The sequence below is a fragment of the Salmo salar genome, chromosome 01, assembly GCF_965601325.2.
Source record: "Salmo salar chromosome 01, fSalSal1, whole genome shotgun sequence".
NCBI lineage: Eukaryota > Metazoa > Chordata > Actinopteri > Salmoniformes > Salmonidae > Salmo > Salmo salar.
The window spans coordinates 38,054,610-38,077,219 of record NC_138291.1 but is presented as its reverse complement, the minus strand read 5'-3'; the positions used below and the strand labels follow the sequence as shown (position 1 = coordinate 38,077,219).

Here is a 22,610-nt window from a genome sequence, read left to right as displayed (position 1 = left end):
CAAAGTGTACCTCACCAGGCACTGATTCAACGGGCATGTTGAATACATCGTCATATCTGTTGAGTAGTTGTTCTTTGGACAGGGGTCCATGCTGGACATGATCCACAATGTGCAGGTCATTTGGTACAGTGAACTGCATCAGTCCCAGGCGTTCGCATGTAGAGCCTGAGAGGAGAGGATGTTGACTGGTTTTCACAATCTCAAACTCCAGCTTGTGTTTGCGTCCCCGAATAACACATTCGGTCTCAAAGGTGCCCATAGAGCTCATTAGCTCTCCTGAGTACAGCTTTAGTCTAGTATCGCTGGGCAATAGATGCGTGTCAGGTGCCAGATTGATTTTGTCTTTGTAGCTCATTACGTTGCATGTAGCACCGGAATCCAGTTGACATTGTTGTTGCTTGTTGTGTAATCGTAGTGTCACAAACCATTTCTTCCCTCTTGAGTGTACAGCCCCAATGGATTCATGCATGTAAATGTTACTTTCACTGTTCAGCCCTGAACATTGAGTGACATCATCAACACAGTGAATCTTGCCCTCACTCACCCTTCTTTTGCTTTTGAGACACACTTTTGCAAAGTGATTATTAGTTCCACAAGCTCTGCATGGTTTTCCATAGGCAGGGCAGTGCTCTTTGCCACGTGTGTGCGTATTCCCACAGTATATACATGCTACTGGGCTCTCTGTGTTCACCGTTCGTGGTGAATTACTCTGCCTTGATTGGTTTTGCCTGAATGTCTGCCTAGCAACAGCGTGAACAGTGTCAACGTCGGAGCGTGGGGTTTCGATTTCCATTGCTCTCATTCTCATGTCAGTGACTTCAGCAGTGCGGCACATTTCGATGGCAGTTACTAATGTTAAGCCTCTCTCTCTCAGTAGACGCCGGCGTGTATCCTCATTTGCAATTCCCAGTACTATTTTGTCACGAATCAATTCATCTTTCAATCCCCCGTATTCACAAGTGGCGGATTTTTCTCTCAAACGGGTTACAAAGTTGTGTACTGACTCACCCTCTTCCTGTTTGCAGCTTCCGAAAACGAACCGCTCGTAAATTACGTTTCTGGCGGGTTTGAAGTAATTCTCCAATGCATCCAATATAGCCTTTGCATCACACTGTTGTCGCGCTGTGAGGGTGAGATTGTGCCGGTAGATATGCCTGCATTCGCTGCCCATTAAACTCCTCAGAGTTGCCGCTTGTACCTCGTTGGGTTTCTCATGTAGACCGGTCGCCAGCGCATAGTCCTCGAATTCATCCCTGAAATTGTCCCAATTAGTATTCCAGTCCCCTGTGAGAACCATGGGATTAGGTGGCGGAATGTTCGCTGCCATAGCGATGGAATAGGAGACTTCTTTGCCTTCAGTCATCGAGGTAGGTAGTGATGCTAGCTAACCAGCTAACAACTAGTTGATCAGTGTTGTGAGTAGGAATCGGCGTGTGTTCGCATATGGAACGTAACCGCGCCTATACTGTACTTAGCTACAAAAATAACAAACGTATGGTTTTCGAGCCACTTCTGATACCATGTTTCAGTATGATATATTGGATAAAGTAATAAAGACAGACACCAATGTCTAGTTCAATAGCCTTGTTCATGCATTGTACAAATCCCTACACGCGGAGTCCGGGGAACAGTCCGGCTAGTCGATTACCTATCAACTAGACTCCGTAACAGGTAGTGTAGAGGTTGTTAGTGTGTTACCTGCAGTAGCTCCATGAGCTGCTCCTGCTGTCCAGCCTGTCTCAGCTTGTCTCCTCTCTCAGTCATCTTCCCCTGGAGCCTGACCCAGCGACTGTTAACCTGGGTCGACTTCCTCCTGATATTCTGGCTCTCGTAGTGCTCCTCCGACAGCATCTCCTCTCCCAACTGATGGAACCAGACAACAGGTTAACTTACAGTACAATATAGCAGTACAGTAACAGTAGCATTTGCTCCCCAAACGAATGGAAAGCGATTAGGCTTACCATACAATATTTAACAGTACAGTACAGTAGGAGGCCTTCATCCTAAAGCTTTGGCTCTGGTAGTGCTCATCCACAAGCATCTCCTCCCCCAACTGGTTTAGTGGTCCAGTTTTACTGAATGTTTGTCAAGTTTACCATCACGTTGGTTGAAACTTTGCGTCTGTATCACCAATAGCATTATTAAGAAGTGGGAGCAACAAACAGTGAACAGACTTTTTTTTCTTCTTTATAGTGCTTTTTTGTTGTTGTAGTTTTGCCACGATTCGAACAGATGAGAGAAGGTGTCATTATGAGCCATTAGGTATAGAAAGGATAGAATGGTGAAAGCCCTGTGATACCTTTGTGAGTCTGTCTAGCCACACTTGGTTAGCTTGCATCTCTTTCTCAGCAGCTTCATGTCTCTTCAGCTTGCGGAGGATATTGGTAGGGTCCCGGTACGACTCGTCTTCAGCTATCTTGAACTTCTCCTCCATCCACAACAGCATTTCTTCAGCATCTCTCTGGAACTCCTGATGACAAACACATAAAAAATGTTCAAGCGCTTAACTGCCATTGTAAAAGGTACACAAAATGTGGGTTTCTATATCAAGTGTACCTGATACTTATGTGAATCAAGCAGGAGGGTCCGTCTTCGTTTGCAGCTCTCTCCAAGCTTCTTATTGCGCTCTTGAATATTCTGTGACCTCTCCTGTATTCTAAAAAGTCATTAAAAAAATGATTTGGTCATTTCAATGTTTTTTTGAATCATTTGAACAATACATTGTTCACTGCTACACATTTCCTATGCATTTGGGGGAAATGTCTCCAAACTGGTCATCAACATAAGCCTTACTGTTTGGCAGCAAAGTGTCGTTTGTTGACGAGTTCCTTGCTCTTGTCTTGGAAGAGGCTGATCTGTTGGTCCAGAGAATTCAGTAGGCCCTCCAGTTCCTCCTGTCTGCCCAACAGACTGTGGACATTGTCTACAGAGTCCTGAGCACAGAGAGGGAAAGACAAACACACTGGATGAGAACAGAAGTGGTCTTACCTGAACAAACACACATACACATCCATCGCCACATACCATAAGGCTTATTATTATTATCCTTTCATTAATTGTATAACAGTGTACAGTATATTGTATCTTACCCCCAGGTCTTTGACCTTCAGCCTGGCCTCATGCCCAGACAGGGCTGCCTCGATACGGTCAGCCTCCTGATTCAGCTTCTGTAGCTCCACCCCCTGTTCCAGCCTCCTGTTCCTACTGCCCCACAGTTTGTCCAGCTTGGTCCACTCCTGGCTCAGCTTTCCCAGCGTCTGCTGGATGTCCTTCACACCTCGGTTTCCCCTTGATTGTTCCTCAAGAGACTTTCCAAGTTTCTCCATGTCTTTCACCCTTTTAGTTAGAAGAATACAAGTACATTACAGAGAGATTTACATAAAAAATGTGTTGCACACACAGTACCTTAAAAAAAAGTATTCACCCTCCCAACACTTTTACCACATTTTGCTGTCTCAGATTTCTTTACAATTGATCCAAAGCCTAGAGCACCATGTCAAATCAAAAGAAAAATTCCAAAAGCTTTCAACAATGTACTAAAAATGAAAAACAGAAATGATCAGATTAAAAAGGTATTCATACCCTTTGTAATTGCAAGTCTAAATTTGCTCAGGTGTAATATATTACCACAACAAGTCACACAATTTGTTGATGGACTCCACCTGTGTAAGAAATTAGTGGATCACCTGCTTTAAATGAATCTGTGAGGATAAATACTGCTCTCTCTGTATGGTCCCAAAGTATGGTAGAGACTTTCAAAAGAAAGAGAGACTAAAGTGGACTTTTTTGGCCTGAACGCTAAGCGGTATGTGTGGCACAAGTCAAACACTGCACACCAGCCAGGTAACACCATCCCCACCGTAAAGTATGGTGGTGGAAGCGTCATGTTACTGGCATGCTTTTCAGCAGCAGGGACTGGCAATATTGTCAGGAGTGATGGGAGGATGAATGGCGCACAATACAGAGACATACTAGATAAAAACCTGCGCCCCTCTACCACAAAAATCTAACTGCAGAAGAAGTTGGTCATTCAACATGACAATGATCCAAAACACAGTGCTCCATCACTGTGTGCAAAGTTAAGAAACTTGTGTGAGTCTGATAGCAGGGGTTATAAGAGAGAGCTTTCAATTTTGTGCAGATATGGGATATACATTTTAAAATAAATTATAAATATAGTTTATGTATTTATTGTCCTATCATGAAGGAACAGTCTCCAACCCTATACCCTAGACACCGATCTGAACGACCCTCACACTAAGGAGAAGTCCTTATCTGTTTTATGGGCTAACTGTAAGTAGCTGATAGGCGACCAAAACAGAAAGATAAATGCGATCAGAGACCTACTAAAGCAGCACCGCCCCTTCAAGATTCTGAGCCTGCCTGGCAAAGCCCCCTGATGGGTGAGCATAATATACAAGGAATTTCTCAAAGCTGCTAACAAGAACCTTGATGACCTTGTACCTAGCCGGTGGGGATTCCGGGTTTGAGAAACAGACACCTCACAAGTCCTCAACTGGCAACTTCATTAAATAGTACCCGCAAAACAACAGTCTCAACGTCAACAGTGAAAAGGCAACTCCAGGATGCTGGACTTGCAGAGTTGCAAAGAAAAAGCCATATCTCAGACTTGCCAATAAAAAGAAAAGATTAAGATGGGCAAAAGAACACAGACACTGGACAGAGGAACTCCCTTTACCATCGGTCCTATTAGCCAACATACAATCAATGGAAAATAAAATAGACGAAGTACGATCGCGTATATCCTACCAACGGGACATTAAAACTGTAATATCTTATGTTTCACCGAGTCATGGCTGAATGACGACATGAATAACATACAGCTGGTGGGTTTTAAGCTTTTTCGGCAGGATAGAACAGCGGCCTCTGGTCTATGTATATTTGTAAACAACAGCCGGTACACGAAATCTAATGAAGTCTCAAGGTTATGCTCGCCTGAGGTAGAGTGATAAGTTGTAGACCACACTATTTACCAAGAGAGTTTTCATCTATATTCTTCGTAGCTGTCTATTTACCACCACAAACCGATGCTGGCACTAAGACCGCACTTAATGAGTTGTATACGGCCATAAGCAAACAGGAAAATGTTTATCCAGAGGCGGCTCTCCTAGTGGCCGGGGACTTAAATGCAGGGAAACTTAAATCAGTTTTACTTAATTTCTACCAGCATGTTAAATGTGCAACCAGAGGGAAAAAACCTCTAGACCACCTTTACTCCACACACAGAGAAGCATATAAAGCTCTCCCTCGCCTTCCATTTGGCAAATCTGACCATAATTCTATCCTCCTGATTCCTGCTTACAAGCAAAAACTAAAGCAGAAAGAACCAGTGACTCGGTCAATAAGAAAGTGGTCAGATAGATGCTAAGCTACAGGACTATTTTTCTAGACTGGAATATGTTCTGGGATTCCTCCGATGGCATTGAGGAGTACACCACATCAGTTACTGGCTTCAACAATAAGTGCATCGATGACGTCATCCCCACAGTGACCGTACGTACATACCCTAACCTGAAGCCATGGATTACAGGCAAAATCCGCACTGAGCTAAAGGGTAGAGCTGCCACTTTCAAGGAGCAGGACTCTAACCCAGAAGCTTATAAGAAATCCCGCTATGCCCTCCGACGAACCATCAAACAGGCAAAGCGTCAATACAGGACTGAGATTGAATCGCACTACACCAGCTCCAACGCTCGTCGGATGTGGCAGGGCCTGCAAACTATTACAGACTACAAAGGGAAGCACAGCCGCGAGCTGCCCAGTGACACAAGCCTACCAGATGAGCAAAATTATTTCTATGCTAGCTTCGAGGCAAGTCACACTGAAACATGCATGAGAGCATCAGCTGTTCTGGACGACTGTGTGATCACACTCTCCGTAGCCGATGTGAGTAAGACCTTTAAACAGGTCAACATCCACAAGGCCGCAGAGCCAGATGGATTACCAGGACGTGTACTCCGAGCATGCGCTGACCAACTGGCAAGTGTCTCCACTGACATTTTCAACCTGTCCCTAACTGAATCTGTAATACCAACATGCTTCAAGCATACCACCATAGTCCCTGTGCCAAAGAACACTAAGGTAACCTGCCTAAATGACTACCGACCCGTAGCACTGACGTCTGCAGCCATGAAGTGCTTTGAAAGGCTGGTCATGGCTCACATCAACACCATTATCCCAGAAACCCTAGACCCACTCCAATTTGCATACCACCCCAACAGATCCACAGATGATGCAATCTCTATTGCACTTAACTAGACAAAAAGAAAACCTATGTGAGAATGCTATTCATTGACTACAGCTCAGCGTTGAACACCATAGTGCCCTCAAAGCTCATCACTAAGCTAAGGACCCGGGGCCTAAACACCTCCCTCTGCAACTGGATCCTGGATTTCCTGACGGGCCGCCCCCAGGAGTTAAGGGTAGGTAACAACACATCCAACACGCTGATCCTCAACTCGGGGGCCCCTCAGGGGTGCGTGCTTAGTTCCCTCCTGTACTCCCTGATCACTCATGACTGCATGGTCAGGCACGACTCCAACACCATCATCAAGTTTGCCGATGACACAACAGTGGTAGGCCTGATCACTGACAACGATGAGACTATAGGGAGGTGGTCAGAGACCTGGCCGTGTAGTGCAAGGACAACAACCTCGCCCTTAACGTGATCAAGAAAAAGAAGATGATTGTGGACTACAGGAAAAGGAGGACCGAGCACACTCCCATTCTCATCGATGAGGCTGTAGTGGAGCAGGTTGAGAGCCTCAAGTTCCTTGGTGTCCACATCACCAACAAACTATCATGGTCCAAACACACTAAGACAGTCGTGAAGAGGGCACGACAAAACCTATTGCCTCAGGAGACTGAAAAGATTTGGCATGGGTCCTCAGATCCTCAAAAGGTTTTACAGCTGCACCATCAAGAGCACAAGGCACTACAGAGGGTAGTGCTACGGCTAAACTTCCTGCCATGCAGGACCTCAGTACCAGGCGGTGTCAGAGGAAGGCCCTAAAAATTGTCAAAGACTCCAGCCACCCTAGTCATAGAGTGTTCTCTCTGCTACTGCACGGCAAGCGGTACCGGAGCACCAAGTCTAGGTCCAATTGGCTTCTTAACAGCTTCTACCTGCAGCTGTTTAATTATTTGTTACCTCTTAAAGCATTGTTGTTTAAGGGCTTGTAAGTAAACATTTCACTGTAAGGTCTACACCTGTTGTATTCGGTGCATGTGACAAATACAATTTGATTTGAAAAACCATTGAGCGCTATGATGAAACTGGTTCTCATGAGGACCACTACAGGAAAGCAAGACCTAGAGTTACCTCTGCTGCAGAGGATAAGTTCATTAGAGTTAACTGCACCTCAGATGGACACCAATAATAAGAAGAGACTTGCTTGAGCCAAGTAACACGAGCAATGTACATTAGACCGGTGGAAATCATATTAGTATAAACATAAGTCAACTTTCCAGAAAGGAAAGAACCCCAAATTCTGTTTCACCTCTCCCTTTGCGCGTCGATCTCTATCCTAAGATCCTGGTTGTCATTCAAGAGGGTCTGAGCGGAGGTCACGTCCGAGGCTGTGTCGTCCTCCAGTAGGCGGTCCTGGGCGGCCCCGGCCCACAACAGCAGGTCCCTGGTCTCCTGCTGAAACAGCTGCAGCCGCTTGGCCTCCTCCAGAAGCCTCTGTCTCTCTGATGCCTGGCCCTTCACCTGCTCCAGCAGAGCCTCCAGGCCCCGCACCTCCTCCATGATGGCTGCAGCCTCTGCTGGGCTGCAGTCCTGCTTCCTGGTTCACACACATATGTAGAACGTGAATGAATGGATGGATGAATAACTACCTGGCATTACATTCAAAACCATCAACAGTTGTTGCTTTTTGTTCTATGTTGCTCTGTATGTATGCTACGTCTTGCTTGTCCTATGTTGCTCTGCGTGTGCTCACTGGTCGATGATTGTCTATATTGTAATTGTTTTTAATAACCTGCCCAGGGACTGCGGTTGAAAATTAGCCGGCTGGCTAAAACCGTCACTTTTACTGAAACGTGGACTAGTGATGGTTTACAATTGTGCCTTACATTTTAGCCACACTCTTGAGGTATGCTATCTTCCTCTCCAGGGCCTGTATGTCTCTTTGTGCCTGAGCCTGGGCCCTCTCCTCAGTGTCCAGGGCTGTGGAGGTAGTACCCACACCGTCCACAGTGTCCAGCTGGGTGAACTGCTCCATGAGCTGGGCCCGGGCCTCCTCACAGCTCTGGAGGAAGGACTGCACATCCGCCGTGCTCAGCAGCTCATGGCCCTTCTCATCTTTCAGCTTCTGCATGCGCTCCCACCTAGCAAGAACAACAATATCATCACCAACATCAGTGACAACAACAATAACAACATGAACAGCTCTCTTCAATGATTAAACATTGTGTGTGCGTCTCAGTAAAACGCAGTGCATTCTCTGTACGTAATAAACATTTCTGTGAACAACATACAATAAAGAACTATCTAATCTGAAAAACTGTGTTTATCATGTTATTCTTAGTAGATGTCAGTAGTACTATTACAAAATAGTTTTCTGCTAGTCCACCTACCTGCGTGTGACTTGTCCTTGCTTGGCCTGTATCTCTCTGTGTTTACTGTGTCTGCTCTTCACTAGCTCCTCCCCCAGTCTGGTGATGTCATCGAGCTGGCCCTTCCCGCTTGCCAGCTCTGTCAGAAAGTTCTGGAACATGGGGAGTTCATGAGAAGGGGAGTTCCAACTCTTATATCAATGAAATAATAGCACTAGAGACAAACGCTGATGTACTGCTAATTATTGAGTTAAGTATGTGTTATGAATGTGTAATGAAGTCCTTATGTAGGTGGCCTTCAAATAAATTGTTACGGAATAATCTCAGTGATGAGGCTGGATTGTTACCTCATATTTGGCCTGCACCACTCCCACGTTGTCGGAGTTAGGAGTGAAGGTGTTAAGGATGTTCTCCTTGTCCTCCATCCAGGACTCAAACTCCTCACAGGTGTTGTAGAAGCGGTGCAACCGAACCGTCTCCTCCAGAGTTTTCCTCCTGGACTGTATGGTGGAGAAATTTGACACAAATACACTATTTGGGTGCCAGTATGTGACAACTTACACGTGTGCTACAGGATGATCCCTCTGGGTCCTATTCTCTGTACAGGGCGCTGCCACTACATCATCAAAGATGTCTTCACAAAAATGTCAAAGCATAAAACAAAATGTAGTGTTATAACTTAGATGTAGTGTAATGATTTGTATTGCTGTACTGCTTATGTGATGCAATGGGAAACCATTTTTCACCCCAAAAATGTAGAGGAGAATCTGAAACCCCAGGTCTTATTTCTCACCATAGCCAGGTTGTGCAGGCTGTTGAAGTCCCGGTCTAGACTGCTCTGGGTGCTCTCTATGGTTTCTCTCTGGTAATGTGGATCAGGAATCGAAGAGGACTGGATCTCAGCGGTCCCCCGGCGCATGGAACGTCTGCGACGCGCCCGGTTCACCCTCTTAGTGGGGCTTTCAGTAACCCCATTGGTGGATGGCGGTGGTGTAGAGGGAGTGTTCTATTTAAAATGGAAAATTATGAAGTTTAAACTGTGTAGACCAGGGGTATTCAAATCTTACCCTACAAGGTCCGGAGTACTGCTGGTGTTATGTTCTAACTGATAATTAATTTCCCACACCTGGTGTCCCAGGTCTAAATCAGTCCCTGACTAGAGGAGAATAATACAGGGGGAAAAACAGTGGAACTGGCTTTGAGGTCCAGATTTGAATTTGAGGGGTGTAGATCATTGATCCCAACCTGGGATTATGCGGGCTGGTTAATGAGTTAATGTAGGCACACAATTATACTTGCGATGACTCAAATGGGCTAAGTGCCATAAAGCTCTTTACTAGGCCATAGAGACAGCTAATAGTGAACCTTACTGTAGATGATGGGAGTTCTGTGAGGTACGTCTTTGGCACCAGCTGTTCGTTGCCTTTGCTGTCCCTCACTAAAAACATATCCTCATTGTCTCTGTTGAGGATAGTCACAGTTTCCCCACGGTCCCACACCGTCACACCTGGAAAACAGAGACTATTTACCTTAGAAACTGGACTAAGCCTATTGGTGGAAAAGTAACATTGTTTCTATAAATAATCCATATTCTATTGAAGTTGAGAATCTGTACCTCTTGTGTATTTAAACCTGATCTTGGCATTAGCCTCCTGTGTATGGGTCTGGGTAGATGTCTGAGTGATCTTTGCTCCTCTGAGGGAGGTCACTCTCCCAGGTGTGGTCAATCCCACCTCGTCACCAGAGGAATCACTGTACTGGGGCATCTTGTTCTGCTGGGCCTCAGCCTGTGGAAAAATACGAAAGTCCTCAGCAACTCTTGGAAGTCAATGGGGGTGGATTTTATAGTAAGCTACTTCTTTATTATTAAAACCCAATGTGTTTGAGGATGTATTCATGATACAATGACATTTAAAGACTGTGGTGTAGTTACAGCGTCTTCAGAAAGTATTCACACCCGTTTACTTTTTCCACATTTTGTTGTTACAGAGTGGGATTAAAATGGATTTAAATGTCGTTTTTTTGTCAATGATCTTCACAAAATACTGAAAGATTTCACAAAAAAACATTGCATTTTTTTTTAAATATAAGGGACCTTACAGATACAGTATTGTATGTGTGGAGTACAGAGACTTTGCAACTTATTATGTGACTTGTCAAGCACATTTTAAGTCCTGAATTAATTTAGTTTTGCCATAACAAAGGGGTTGAATATTTATTGACTCAAGACATTTCAGCTTTTAATTTTTAATGAATTTGTAAAAATGTCAAAACATAATTCCACTTTGACATTATGGGGTATGCCAGTGAAAGAAAATCTATATTTAATCCATTTTAAGTTCAGGCTGTAACACAACACAATTAGGAAAAAGTCAAGGGTTGTGAATACTTTCTGAAGGCACAGTGACTGATGGGGAACTTACTGTGAGCGGGGCCAGCTGGGAGGCTCCCTTGGCCTGTTCTCCCAAACGTTTCACCTCCACGACGTACGCTCCCATCTCCTTTTCCAGCCGTAGGTGGCGCTGCAGCAGGGCGCTGGTGGAGGACTCATCCTTCCCATAATCCTCGCTGATCAGGAGGGGCTTCCTGTCGCTCAGCCACGAGTTGGCCTCGGTCACATCAGCAAAGTACTGAAGAGGAAAATAACAGATAATAAATAATATAATATACTGCTCAAAAAAATAAAGGGAACACTAAAATAACACATCCTAGATCTGAATGAATGAAATAATCTTATTAAATACTTTTTTCTTTACATAGTTGAATGTGCTGACAACAAAATCACACAAAAATAATCAATGAAAATCCAATTTATCAACCCATGGAGGTCTGGATTTGGAGTCACACTCAAAATTAAAGTGGAAAACCACACCACAGGCTGATCCAACTTTGATGTAATGTCCTTAAAACAAGTGAAAATGAGGCTCAGTAGTGTGTGTGGCCTCCACGTGCCTGTATGACCTCCCTACAACGCCTGGGCATGCTCCTGATGAGGTGGCGGATGGTCTCCTGAGGGATCTCCTCCCAGACCTGGACTAAAGCATCTGCCAACTCCTGGACAGTCTGTGGTGCAACGTGACGTTGGTGGATGGAGCGAGACATGATGTCCCAGATGTGCTCAATTGGATTCAGGTCTGGGGAGCGGGCGGGCCAGTCCATAGCATCAATGCCTTCCTCTTGCAGGAACTGCTGACACACTCCAGCCACATGAGGTCTAGCATTGTCTTGCATTAGGAGGAACCCAGGGCCAACCGCACCAGCACAAGGTCTCACAAGGGGTCTGAGGATCTCATCTCGGTACCTAATGGCAGTCAGGCTACCTCTGGCGAGCACATGGAGGGCTGTGCGGCCCCCCAAAGAAATGCCACCCCACACCATGACTGACCCACCGCCAAACCGGTCATGCTGGAGGATGTTGCAGGCAGCAGAACGTTCTCCACGGCGTTTCCAGACTCTGTCAAGTCTGTCACATGTGCTCAGTGTGAACCTGCTTTCATCTGTGAAGAGCACAGGGCGCCAGTGTCGAATTTGCCAATCTTAGTGTTCTCTGGCAAATGCCAAACGTCCTGCACGGTGTTGGGCTCTAAGCACAACCCCCACCTGTGGACGTCGGGCCCTCATACCACCCTCATGGAGTCTGTTTCTGACCGTTTGAGCAGACACATGCACATTTGTGGCCTGCTGGAGGTCATTTTGCAGGGCTCTGGCAGTGCTCCGCCTGCTCCTCCTTGCACAAAGGCGGAGGTAGCGGTCCTGCTGCTGGGTTGTTGCCCTCCTACGGCCTCCTCCACATCTCCTGATGTACTGGCCTGTCTCCTGGTAGCGCCTCCATGCTCTGGACACTACGCTGACAGACACAGCAAACCTTCTTGCCACAGCTCGCATTGATGTGCCATCCTGGATGAGCTGCACTACCTGAGCCACTTGTGTGGGTTGTAGACTCCGTCTCATGCTACCACTAGAGTGAAAGCACCGCCAGCATTCAAAAGTGACCAAAACATCAGCCAGGAAGCATAGGAACTGAGAAGTGGTCTGTGGTCCCCACCTGCAGAAGCACTCCTTTATTGGGGGTGTCTTGCTAATTGCCTATAATTTCCACCTGTTGTCTATTCCATTTGCACAACAGTATGTGAAATTTATTGTCAATCAGTGTTGCTTCCTAAGTGGACAGTTTGATTTCACAGAAGTGTGATTGACTTGGAGTTACATTGTGTTGTTTAAGTGTTCCCTTTATTTTTTTGAGCAGTGTACAATTTAAACAAAACTTTCCCTGACCAAGATGTCTGTCCTGTAGTTATGTTGCCAGGATGCTAATGTCTATTCTACTGTTCTATCTAATTCTGTGGAAAGGAGAATATCACATGCCAGAGTCTGGCGTAGTGGTTAGCCCCCCAGACTCCGAAACACATATACCCCTAGTGACTGTTCTATCTAATTCTGTGGAAAGGAGAATATCACATGCCAGAGTCTGGCGTAGTGGTTAGCCCCCCAGACTCCGAAACACATATACCCCTAGTGACGTGGGTACGAATCCCGTCTCAGTCTCTCTGTCTCCCCTCTACATTCCAATTATCACGGTCTATAAAATAAATAGAGAATGTCAAGAACTAGCTATGGTACCTTTCTCCAGCCTATTACGTACATGCTCCTAAATGTAATTCCTCTGTCAAACCATCTATTTCTCTGACTTTTATTTCTGCATTGTTTTAGTAGTTGTAACCTGTTTGATAACGATGGCTGCATGCAGTCTGTTTTTGCGATTGACCACTTCATCCTTCACGTGCTCCCACTGTTTCTTCAGCGTCCGGACCGACTTCTGGATGTCCTCTTCACTGGGGTGTTTCCCTCTGCACATCTCCTGACCTCTACTCACGACCCCTGAGCACAGAGACTCATGAGACTGCACCTCGGCTTCAAGAACCTGCCAAAACAGCGACGGGTCAACAAACACATAAAAGTGAGGGTTTGGTTCACATTATGACATTACGTATTTTCATTTGTTTAAATGTCAGTGTATTTAGATAAGCTTATTCCAAACTATTTATCATGCCATGGGTTTAAGTTTATATTGACTGCTATGTAAGCTTAATTAAACTTGAAATTGAATAATCACTGTTTGTGTGACTGAAGAAGGCCTGACCCAAATAGCACCCTGTTCCCTATATAGTGCACTACTTGGACGAGAGCCCTGGTCAAAAGTAGTGCACTATAGGGAATAGGGTGTCATTTGTGATGTAACCAAGGTCTGACCTTGTGTTTCTGAATTGCCAGCTGGATCTGGCTGAGATCTCTGCCCAGACTGGCAGACTGAAGGGGAAGCCACCTCTCATAGATCCACGCCTCCACCTCCTCACAGTCGTGGAAAAACTCAAACAGCTTCAACTGGCCCTCCAGCATTTTCCTCCTGTTGATTCATTAAGACAATAACCAACATAATAAACTGGGTGGTTTGAGCCTTAAATGCTGATTGGCTGACAGCCATGGTATATCAGACCGTATACCACAGGTAAGACCAAACATCTATTTGTAATGCTCTAATTATGTTGGTAACCAGTTTATAATGCCAATAAGGCACCTCGGGGGTTTGTGGTGTATGGCCAATATACGGTTAACAGGCTGACTACATCGCTCGTGTTGCATGCGCGAGCGTTGCAAAATAAATTTAAAAATCTATATTATTAAATTATTGCACCCACACTGCTCACGCGCGCCAACAAGAGTCTGCGTTGCCAAGGGCTAAAATAGAAGTCAGTTCTAATTCTGACGCAGATCGCGCTGCAAGTCCTGCCTCTCCCATCTCGACGAACGAGGCCAGTGGCAGTAATGCACCTAATTTATGAAAGTTGCCAATCGCAATATAGTCAAGAGAAGAAAAAGCCTGGGAGGAGGTGAGATGACTAGAAACGATTCGGTTGACCGTTTTATTTGTGGATTAATTGGCGGAGTAGAGGTCCTTGTGCATTTCAGGTAAAATAACAACTCAATGTTTATATCCCAGGACAAATTATCTAGCAACAACAAGCAAGCTAAATAGGACAAATTAGCTAGCAAGTGCAAACTATCTAGCTAAATTGCCATAAATGTTTAATGCTTTTCGACCTGTCCCCAAATTAATATAATTGGTTCAGAGTTGTTTTCATATTTTAACCTGCATGTGTAGATCGCGTTTGGTGTGGGGGGACAAAATACATTTATGCACGATAGAGCGGCCCTTAAGCCGTTGTATATATGCCATATACCACACCCTCTCAGGCCTTATTGCTTAATTATACAACGGGTGGGTCTAATCCTGAATGCTGATTGGTTAGAAGCGCATTCCAGCCTATTCCACAAGTTACCACTGGCTAAATCTATGAAGTTAAAATGCCTATTTACTCTGTTCCACCTGACTGCGTAATCCACTGTCTCATCAGCCCAGGCAGGGAAGTTATAAACTTGATCCCCACTATAAAAAGCATCTAGACATTATCTCACATTTCTTTTAGACTAACATTTAGTTTTCAACAGCGAAGACTTGTATAAACCTTGCTATCTGTCTCGCCGACATTCGCAACATTGTTTCAATATTCAAATTCGATCTCCAACAAGAGTGCCTCTTTAGCTCATTGTTATGCATGTATCCAAATAAATGTCACTAGAAAACAGTTTAAACAAATGCAGCTACTGTTGTTATTCTGTCTGCACTGTTTGATGTGACTGTAAGTTAGCCGTGGTTGGCTAGCTAGCAAGCAAGGGATAAGAACGTTGATTTTATCAATGGAACATTTAGAACAAACGACTAGGTCGCGTCCATAGATACAGAATAAAAAGACTGAAAGACCGAGTCGCGTCTCTGGCAACCGAACCAACGAATAGCTGGCTTGGGTAGCAACCCTAGATTTGTTTAGGGACGATCTTGTGGAAGGATTAAATAATATGAATAAATTCATCAAAATAACGTTTTAATGAAAATATGTCAATCATTATTTGAATATGTTGGTAACCCGTTGTGTAAAAATTATAATGCCCTCGAAACCAATGTTTGGCGGATATATTGACACGGTTTGCCGGTGTTGTGCCGAAAATCTCCCCGTCAGAATCAGTGGCGGTTCTAGACCATTTCAACTGGGGGGGGCCAAGCTGGGGCCAGTTGTACTGTTAGAGGGGCCAGTTACATTAGACATTATTGTTGTCATATCGTTTTCTTCACTGCATTGCAGGCATTAGCAGGCAAAAGACCATGTTCATAATCATCATCGTTGCCACTGTCTAATAACGGATGTAAAAAAAGAACGATAGCAAAAATTTGTTATGTAAAAATGATTTCATACTCCACATTTAGGGGGGCCACAAGGGGGTCCAAAATTGTTGTCACAGGGGCATTGGCCCCCCTGCCCCCAGAACCGCTCGTGGTCAGAATCCCCCCCTTCTAATTTCCTTAATTTTGTGTCAAGAGTCAAATACTTTCTGTGACACACATCAGAGTCAGATACTTTCTATAGAACAAACTTCACATCAGGATAGGCAACCGAAATTAATAATTCATGTATGTGTGTTATATTAAACATAGAGGAGGGAGTAAAATCTCAACTAACCGGTACCCTGTATATATTGTTATTTTTTACTGCTGCGCTTTAATTATGTGATACTTTTATCTCTTATTCTTATCCGTATTTTTTGAAACAGCACTGTTGGTTAGGAGCTCTTAAGGAAGCATTTCACTGTAAAGGTCTACACCTGTTGTATTTGGCGCATGTGACTAATAAAATTTGATTTGAAAAATAAATAAAAACGTTGGCAAGCAATAAACATTTCAGAACAACTATGGCTGAATTATTATTCTTACACTTTCAAAAAATACTAGTTGAATAAGACACAAATTTTGGCAAAGAGATATATTTATAGACTAATACAAAATCAGTAGCGGATTTAGGTATGTGCGACATGGGCAGCCGCCCAGGGCGTCATCTTGCCGGGGGCGGGCGCTGAAGGGGGGGGTTCGCCCAGGGCGTCATCTTGGCGGGGGCGGGCGCTGAAGGGGGGGTTCGCCCAGGGCGTCATCTTGGCGGGGGCGGGCGCTGAAGGGGGGGTTCGCCCAGGGCGTCATCTTGGCGGGGGCGGGCGCTGAAGGGGGGGGTTCGCCCAGGGCGTCATCTTGGCGGGGCGGGCGCTGAAGGGGGGGGTTCGCCCAGGGCGTCATCTTGGCGGGGGCGGGCGCTGAAGGGGGGGGTTCGCCCAGGCCGTCATCTTGGCGGGGGCGGGCGCTGAAGGGGGGGTTCGCCCAGGGCGTCATCTTGGCGGGGGCGGGCGCTGAAGGGGGGGTTCGCCCAGGGCGTCATCTTGGCGGGGGCGGGCGCTGAAGGGGGGGGTTCGCCCAGGGCGTCATCTTGGCGGGGGCGGGCGCTGAAGGGGGGGTTCGCCCAGGGCGTCATCTTGGCGGGGGCGGGCGCTGAAGGGGGGGGTTCGCCCAGGGCGTCATCTTGGCGGGGGCGGGCGCTGAAGGGGGGGTTCGCCCAGAGCGTCATCTTGCCGGGGGCGGGCGCTGAAGGGGGGGTTCGCCCAGGGCGTCATCTTGCCGGGGGCGGGCGCTGAAGGGGGGGTTCGCCCAGGGCGTCATCTTGCCGGGGGCGGGCGCTGAAGGGGGGGGTTCGCCCAGGGCGTCATCTTGCCGGGGGCGGGCGCTGAAGGGGGGGGGGTTCGCCCAGGGTGCCATACAAGCTACAACCACCACATACACTTGAAACAATTTGCCAAACCGAAAAATGCTTTCTGCTACTTAGATCAGTGAAATGTAGGCTAAATTGACAACGGAGTGAAGAGCAGAAATCTCAACTCGCAAGCAAGTCGCAGCAATGAAGAACGCGAAGAGGGTGGGGGAATTCTGGCAGGGGGGAGATTTTCAGCACAACACCGGCACTCGACGAACACCCGTGCCAATATATCCTCCAAAACACCAGCTTCTCGGGCATTATCACTTAAATAGACCCACATCAATCAACGGTTACCATTCCTGTGGATGTAGATTTTACAAGGCACTACACTACTAATAGGTCTCAATTATCAGTAAGTTCCAACTAAGAACCAATTCAATCAATTGCAGATAGTGTTTAAACCACTCTGTAACAAACACACCATGAAATCCGTTTCTCACACAAATATTGTCATTACTAAGCTACAACCACACTTATACTTAAAATAGTTGTATAAATTAACCTGGGGTTTGCCGTTATCTACAATGTATTAAATGTGGGCCTAAGTTGTCCTGTGTGTGCTCACCTGTTCTTACTAAGGGCCACCAGAGAGTTGTACTGAGCGTTGAGTGATTTGACCCTGGTCTGGATCTGCTGTGCAACTCGGTGTGTCCCCTTTAAGGCATTGTTACTGATGGCACTCAGAGTCTCTCCATGAGCAGAGATCTGGGTTTCCAGCAGGTCCTGTTTCTGAAGCAGGGCCTCCACCTCCGGGAGCTGCTTCCCAATGTCAGAGGACCCTGCTAAAACCTACATTAAGTATGAAAATTGAAGGATGAAGCATTGAGCGTAATACTGTTATACATTATACTGTGTTGTTTGCTGCCCATTAGTTGTGTACCTGTAGATCTCGGAGTTCCTGGGCAACCAGTTCGATGTCCCTGAGGACACTCAGTGTGTTCACAATGTCCCCCAGCTGCTCTCTCTTCTGCTGCAACTGAACCAGGATGTCTTTCCAGCGCTTTGTGATGCTCACCTCTCTGAAACAACGGACGGAAAACACCAGTGCAGATATGCTTCCTACATGCTCTCTGTTCCTATTCAATCATGTAGGCTTTATTTCAGTTTTGATTAATTATTTGGACCAATGGGAAACAAACATACTGATTGTTGGTGTATTTACTAAGTATTTACATTCACTGTCTTACAGCACTGAATCTTACTGTACCTCCGGATGACTTGAGTCTTGCTGTAGTCATTTAGTTCTAAGCCTTACCTCCAGGTGACTTTGATTTGATTTATTAGGATCCCCATTAGCCAACGCCAGCTGCTTGTCTACAGGTGACTTGGGCCTTACCGTGGTAATTTAGTTATAAGCCTTACCTCCGGATGACTTGGGCCTTGCTGTGGTAGTTCCCCTTCTCAATGACAGCTGCCATGTCGCTGATGGCTCTGAAGCGAGGCTCCCTAGCCAGGGTGTCTGTCCCTAGGGCCTCCAGTCTCCGGGCTGCAGCCTGGGCCTCCTCCAGGCTGTTTAACCCCCTCAGGTCCTGTCTGCTGATCAGCTGGGCTGTGTCCTCCAGATAGCCCTCCCTCAGCCCTGCCTGAATGGATGGAATTGAATTTTAGTCAGTGTCATAACCCATTATGAGTGTACTATAAGGCATTATAAAGGATGTTATAGAGCATTATATGCATGTGCTTTATAGAAAGTTTAATCAAAGACCAAGACATGCAAGCATTATTATTAAATAAAACACTTAGTTCCGAAGTGGGCCTCAATGATAAATCAAATAACACCTAATAATAAAAAATAAGTTACAAAACAAAAAACATTACCTTCCTGCCAAACTTCTGGGCCAGCTGCTCCAGTTGCTCCAGCCTTAGCAGCGCCCTCTGGAGGGCGTCCTCTCTCTCATGCTCCGCCCGCTCCAGTAAGGCCCAGTTCTTCTCGATGTCCCCCAGGGTCTTTCCTTCTGGGGGAACATAGGCCCACTGGTTGTTGGCTATGAGCTTGGTGCGCAGGCTGAAGAAGTTTTCCTCGATGGCCCCTCGCTCCTGGTACTTGGGGGGTTTCTCCACAGTGCGGTAGGTCTTGAAGGAGGCCACCAGCTGCTGCATGTCCCTCAGGGAGTTGGGAAAGGAGCGATCGTTGAGCTCCACCACTTTGGTCTTGATCCACCGCAGGAGGTCAGACACCATTCTCTCATACAGGATCTTCTGATCATCTAGCTCCTTCAGGAGACCCACGATCTGGAAGAAGAAGAAGAAGAGAGGGAGTTAAACTAACAAATCAGAAAGATACAGATGAAACATACAGTAGAACCTCCTATAGATAATGAAGACATATTGAAATAAAGTTCATATAATTTCATTCAATCTGAAGGCTAGAGGGTACTGTGCATTCTGCATAATTTAGAGTTTGTGGCTGCTTGGGAGTAATCAGTCATTCTTTATTCTCTATTCAATGATGTCAAACAATGTTTACTACATACACTGCAGTTGCAAACAGAGTTTTAAAGGGTTAAGGTTGATTGAATTTATTTGACAACAAAAAATAAAAAAAATCATACATAAGGGCGCTCGCCTGTGACGCCTCCACATACAATATAAGAAAAATCATCAAGATAACACAATAAAGCTTAAAAGCTTATTTCAATTGTGGTCCTTTTGAAGAGGGAAGGGGAAATGCAACTAAGTTAAGTGGCAACAGACAATGACAGACCAAATTGTTGTTTGATTCATAACATCAGATAATTAGTACAATTCCCTTTCCTAATAAACAACTATGGACAGGTACATCTCCCTTGTCTCACACACACCATTAATATATAAAATAATCAATCCCTAATATATTCAAGACAATCACAATATGATAAACAACAGGCACCAAAAGGCAGACCAAATGCTATCTCAGCCACATACTATAATCTTATGACACACTTTTGAGACATGCTACTATTTAATGATTCTTTTCAGTGAGAACTTGAAACTACCTATGGAGGTTATACATTTCACATTTTTCAGAAGAATATTCCAAAGAAAGGCAGCGGAGGATAAAAAAGTTTCTTTCCCCATACCACTTTCAAAGTGGGAATGGTCAAGATGCGTAACTGCTGGAAGTTTAAGAATAATCCTAATTTGTTCTGAGATGTCTGTCATTTATTTTGTATTATCTTGGGGGCACTATTGTACCAGGAAGAGCACGCATGGTCAAAGTGGCACTGAACAAGAGCCCCTGACAATGCCCCCATTGCATTCTTATCCAGATCTTTGGAGGTTCTAGCCAGGAACCTAATTTGATGGTTCACTTTGGAGATAAGGTTTTGTGCCATGCTCTCCCCTGTCAGATGGTTATCTAGCACAGATCCAAGATAATTAACAGAGTCTTTTGCTGTGACTACTATGTCACCTACTACCACCTTAAAAATCAGGGGATTTCCTCAGTTTCACTTTGGATCAGAACAAGATGGACTCTGTTTTTCCAAGGTGAAGAGACAGTTTATTGTCATATAGCCATTTACTGACATTCAGAAATTCAGCAGTGAGGGCTTTCTCAAACACATTTTTGTCTTTGTGGGAAACCGACAGTGCAGATGGCTAGATCTCTAAGCCAAACTAAGTCCAGGCATAGCTACACACCTTGCTCACTACACCAGTACATACACATTACACCGGTGGGCTACATACACACGCACTACACCTGTACATACACACTAGGCCTACATATACACTACACCAGTACACACCTTGCTCAGTTTCCCCATTTGGAGTCCAATGGTGGACCCCCTCCTGTGTTGCCATCTAAACCATTGGTTACTCAAACTGCCACCGAAGGACATGTTATGCCTGTCAGCCCCACTGCTCTTTGTAAATGATCATAGTGTCTAGTTCACACTGCCGCCTTATCCCCCACGCAACCTGCCAGTCATCATTTACTGTACTGTAATACACCTTTATGATCACACCACAGAGACTCTCGCTCTCCCCCTCAGCACTGCAGAAACACGTTGCTGTGTCTGTTTCCACGTGTTAGCATGGTGGTGGCGATGAGAGGATGATGATGTGTCACCCAGCTTGGCTCAGTCCTCAGGCTCAGTACATTCAAAACAAACAGCACTCCACTCAGTCCTGCTGCAGCTCTCCATGTGGCTCAGGTCACTCTGGCCACTGTGCTAACATAACCGACGCTAGCGTACTGTCCTTCCGACAGAGCTCCCTGTCTCTCTCTCTCTCTCTCTCTCTCTACCTCAGATCCACTACAGAGTAACTAACTGCACGGTCTCTCTCACTGACTGGGTCAGATTAAGCCCTTCCTTCCACTTTGTCAGTCCTGCTGGCTGGGCCCAATCTTGCAGGAGTTGTCAGTCAGTGAGTAGTAGGTTAAACTCAGGTTATGCCCCTAGCTTCCGGCTACAGTGCGTCTCAGTGTCTTTCTCCCCACAACGGACAGTCATTGGTCTGCATTACAGGATCGGTGTTTGTACTGATCTGATTAGCTCTAGCAGTAGCACCACCCGTCCTCCCATTGCTCCACAGCGAAATCCCCGGCCTAATCCACAGGTCAGTCAGAGGAGGCGTTGCCTTTATTTAGAAATTACAGTACATTCAAGATTAGGAGAGGTGCAGTTCAACTAATGGCCTACAGAGGGCACCTGAATCCTAGGTCTGGATATTAACATGTTAATGTGGTGTGTGTGTGCGCGTGTTGTGTGAGCGTGTTGTGTACACTGCACAGTGGCCTCGCCTATTGTTTTGTCAACATTGAAGAGAGAATGGATGTTATCTTCATCCCAACTGAGCCACCAGGCCAGGCGGGCCCATCCCTGACTAGATCTGACGTGGATATGAGACAAGGATATGCTTTCCTCACACATCTTACTATAGATAACCATAGACAGGATGGATTAGGACTATGGATGCTTCTATGTACATCACCAAGAGAAATTCCTAGTAACAACGTTTTTGGATTCTGATTCTACTGACCTTGGCCAGTCTCTTCTGGATGGTCTGTCCCTGCTTCATCTTAGAGAAGTAGTGGTAGTAGAGAGAGACGTAGGTCATGACAGACTTCTCATCTGGGTGTTTAACATCGATGTCCTCCACATCCAGCAGCTGGAGGATGCCAAACTCATTCTCGGCCAGAGAGAAGGCATGGCCCAGGTTCCTCTTAGGGTCCTCCTCACGCAGACGATTATAATCAAACAGGTCAGGTCTGCGACAAAATGTTTTTCCATTAAAAAAATATGATGGGTACAGTAAATTCATTAACAAAAACTATACATCTGTAAACTCCTAGGGGGGGGGGGTTCTCAGACCCAGATTAAGCAAATGTACTTCTGGATGATTACAAATCACTTA

General features: G+C 45.6%; 1 protein-coding gene across 3 annotated transcripts in view; it reads right to left on the bottom strand.

Moving 5' to 3' along the window:
* The window catches only part of sptbn5 (spectrin, beta, non-erythrocytic 5), a 66,177-nt gene that overhangs the window by 31,145 nt on the left and 12,422 nt on the right, over positions 1-22,610 (bottom strand). For all 3 annotated transcript variants that reach the window (XM_014192723.3, XM_045717484.2, XM_014192732.3), the window contains 20 exons: positions 22,236-22,464; positions 19,089-19,502; positions 18,633-18,853; positions 18,151-18,289; positions 17,836-18,059; positions 13,831-13,984; positions 13,301-13,501; positions 11,004-11,210; positions 10,196-10,367; positions 9,951-10,087; positions 9,374-9,586; positions 8,928-9,080; positions 8,602-8,732; positions 8,098-8,352; positions 7,521-7,808; positions 3,090-3,336; positions 2,794-2,933; positions 2,557-2,656; positions 2,300-2,470; positions 1,699-1,863 (listed from right to left, as the gene is read on the bottom strand). In XM_014192723.3, the coding sequence (XP_014048198.3) occupies positions 1,699-1,863; positions 2,300-2,470; positions 2,557-2,656; positions 2,794-2,933; positions 3,090-3,336; positions 7,521-7,808; positions 8,098-8,352; positions 8,602-8,732; positions 8,928-9,080; positions 9,374-9,586; positions 9,951-10,087; positions 10,196-10,367; positions 11,004-11,210; positions 13,301-13,501; positions 13,831-13,984; positions 17,836-18,059; positions 18,151-18,289; positions 18,633-18,853; positions 19,089-19,502; positions 22,236-22,464 (3,961 nt within the window). The remainder of the gene's footprint in view (positions 1-1,698; positions 1,864-2,299; positions 2,471-2,556; positions 2,657-2,793; positions 2,934-3,089; positions 3,337-7,520; positions 7,809-8,097; positions 8,353-8,601; positions 8,733-8,927; positions 9,081-9,373; positions 9,587-9,950; positions 10,088-10,195; positions 10,368-11,003; positions 11,211-13,300; positions 13,502-13,830; positions 13,985-17,835; positions 18,060-18,150; positions 18,290-18,632; positions 18,854-19,088; positions 19,503-22,235; positions 22,465-22,610) is intronic.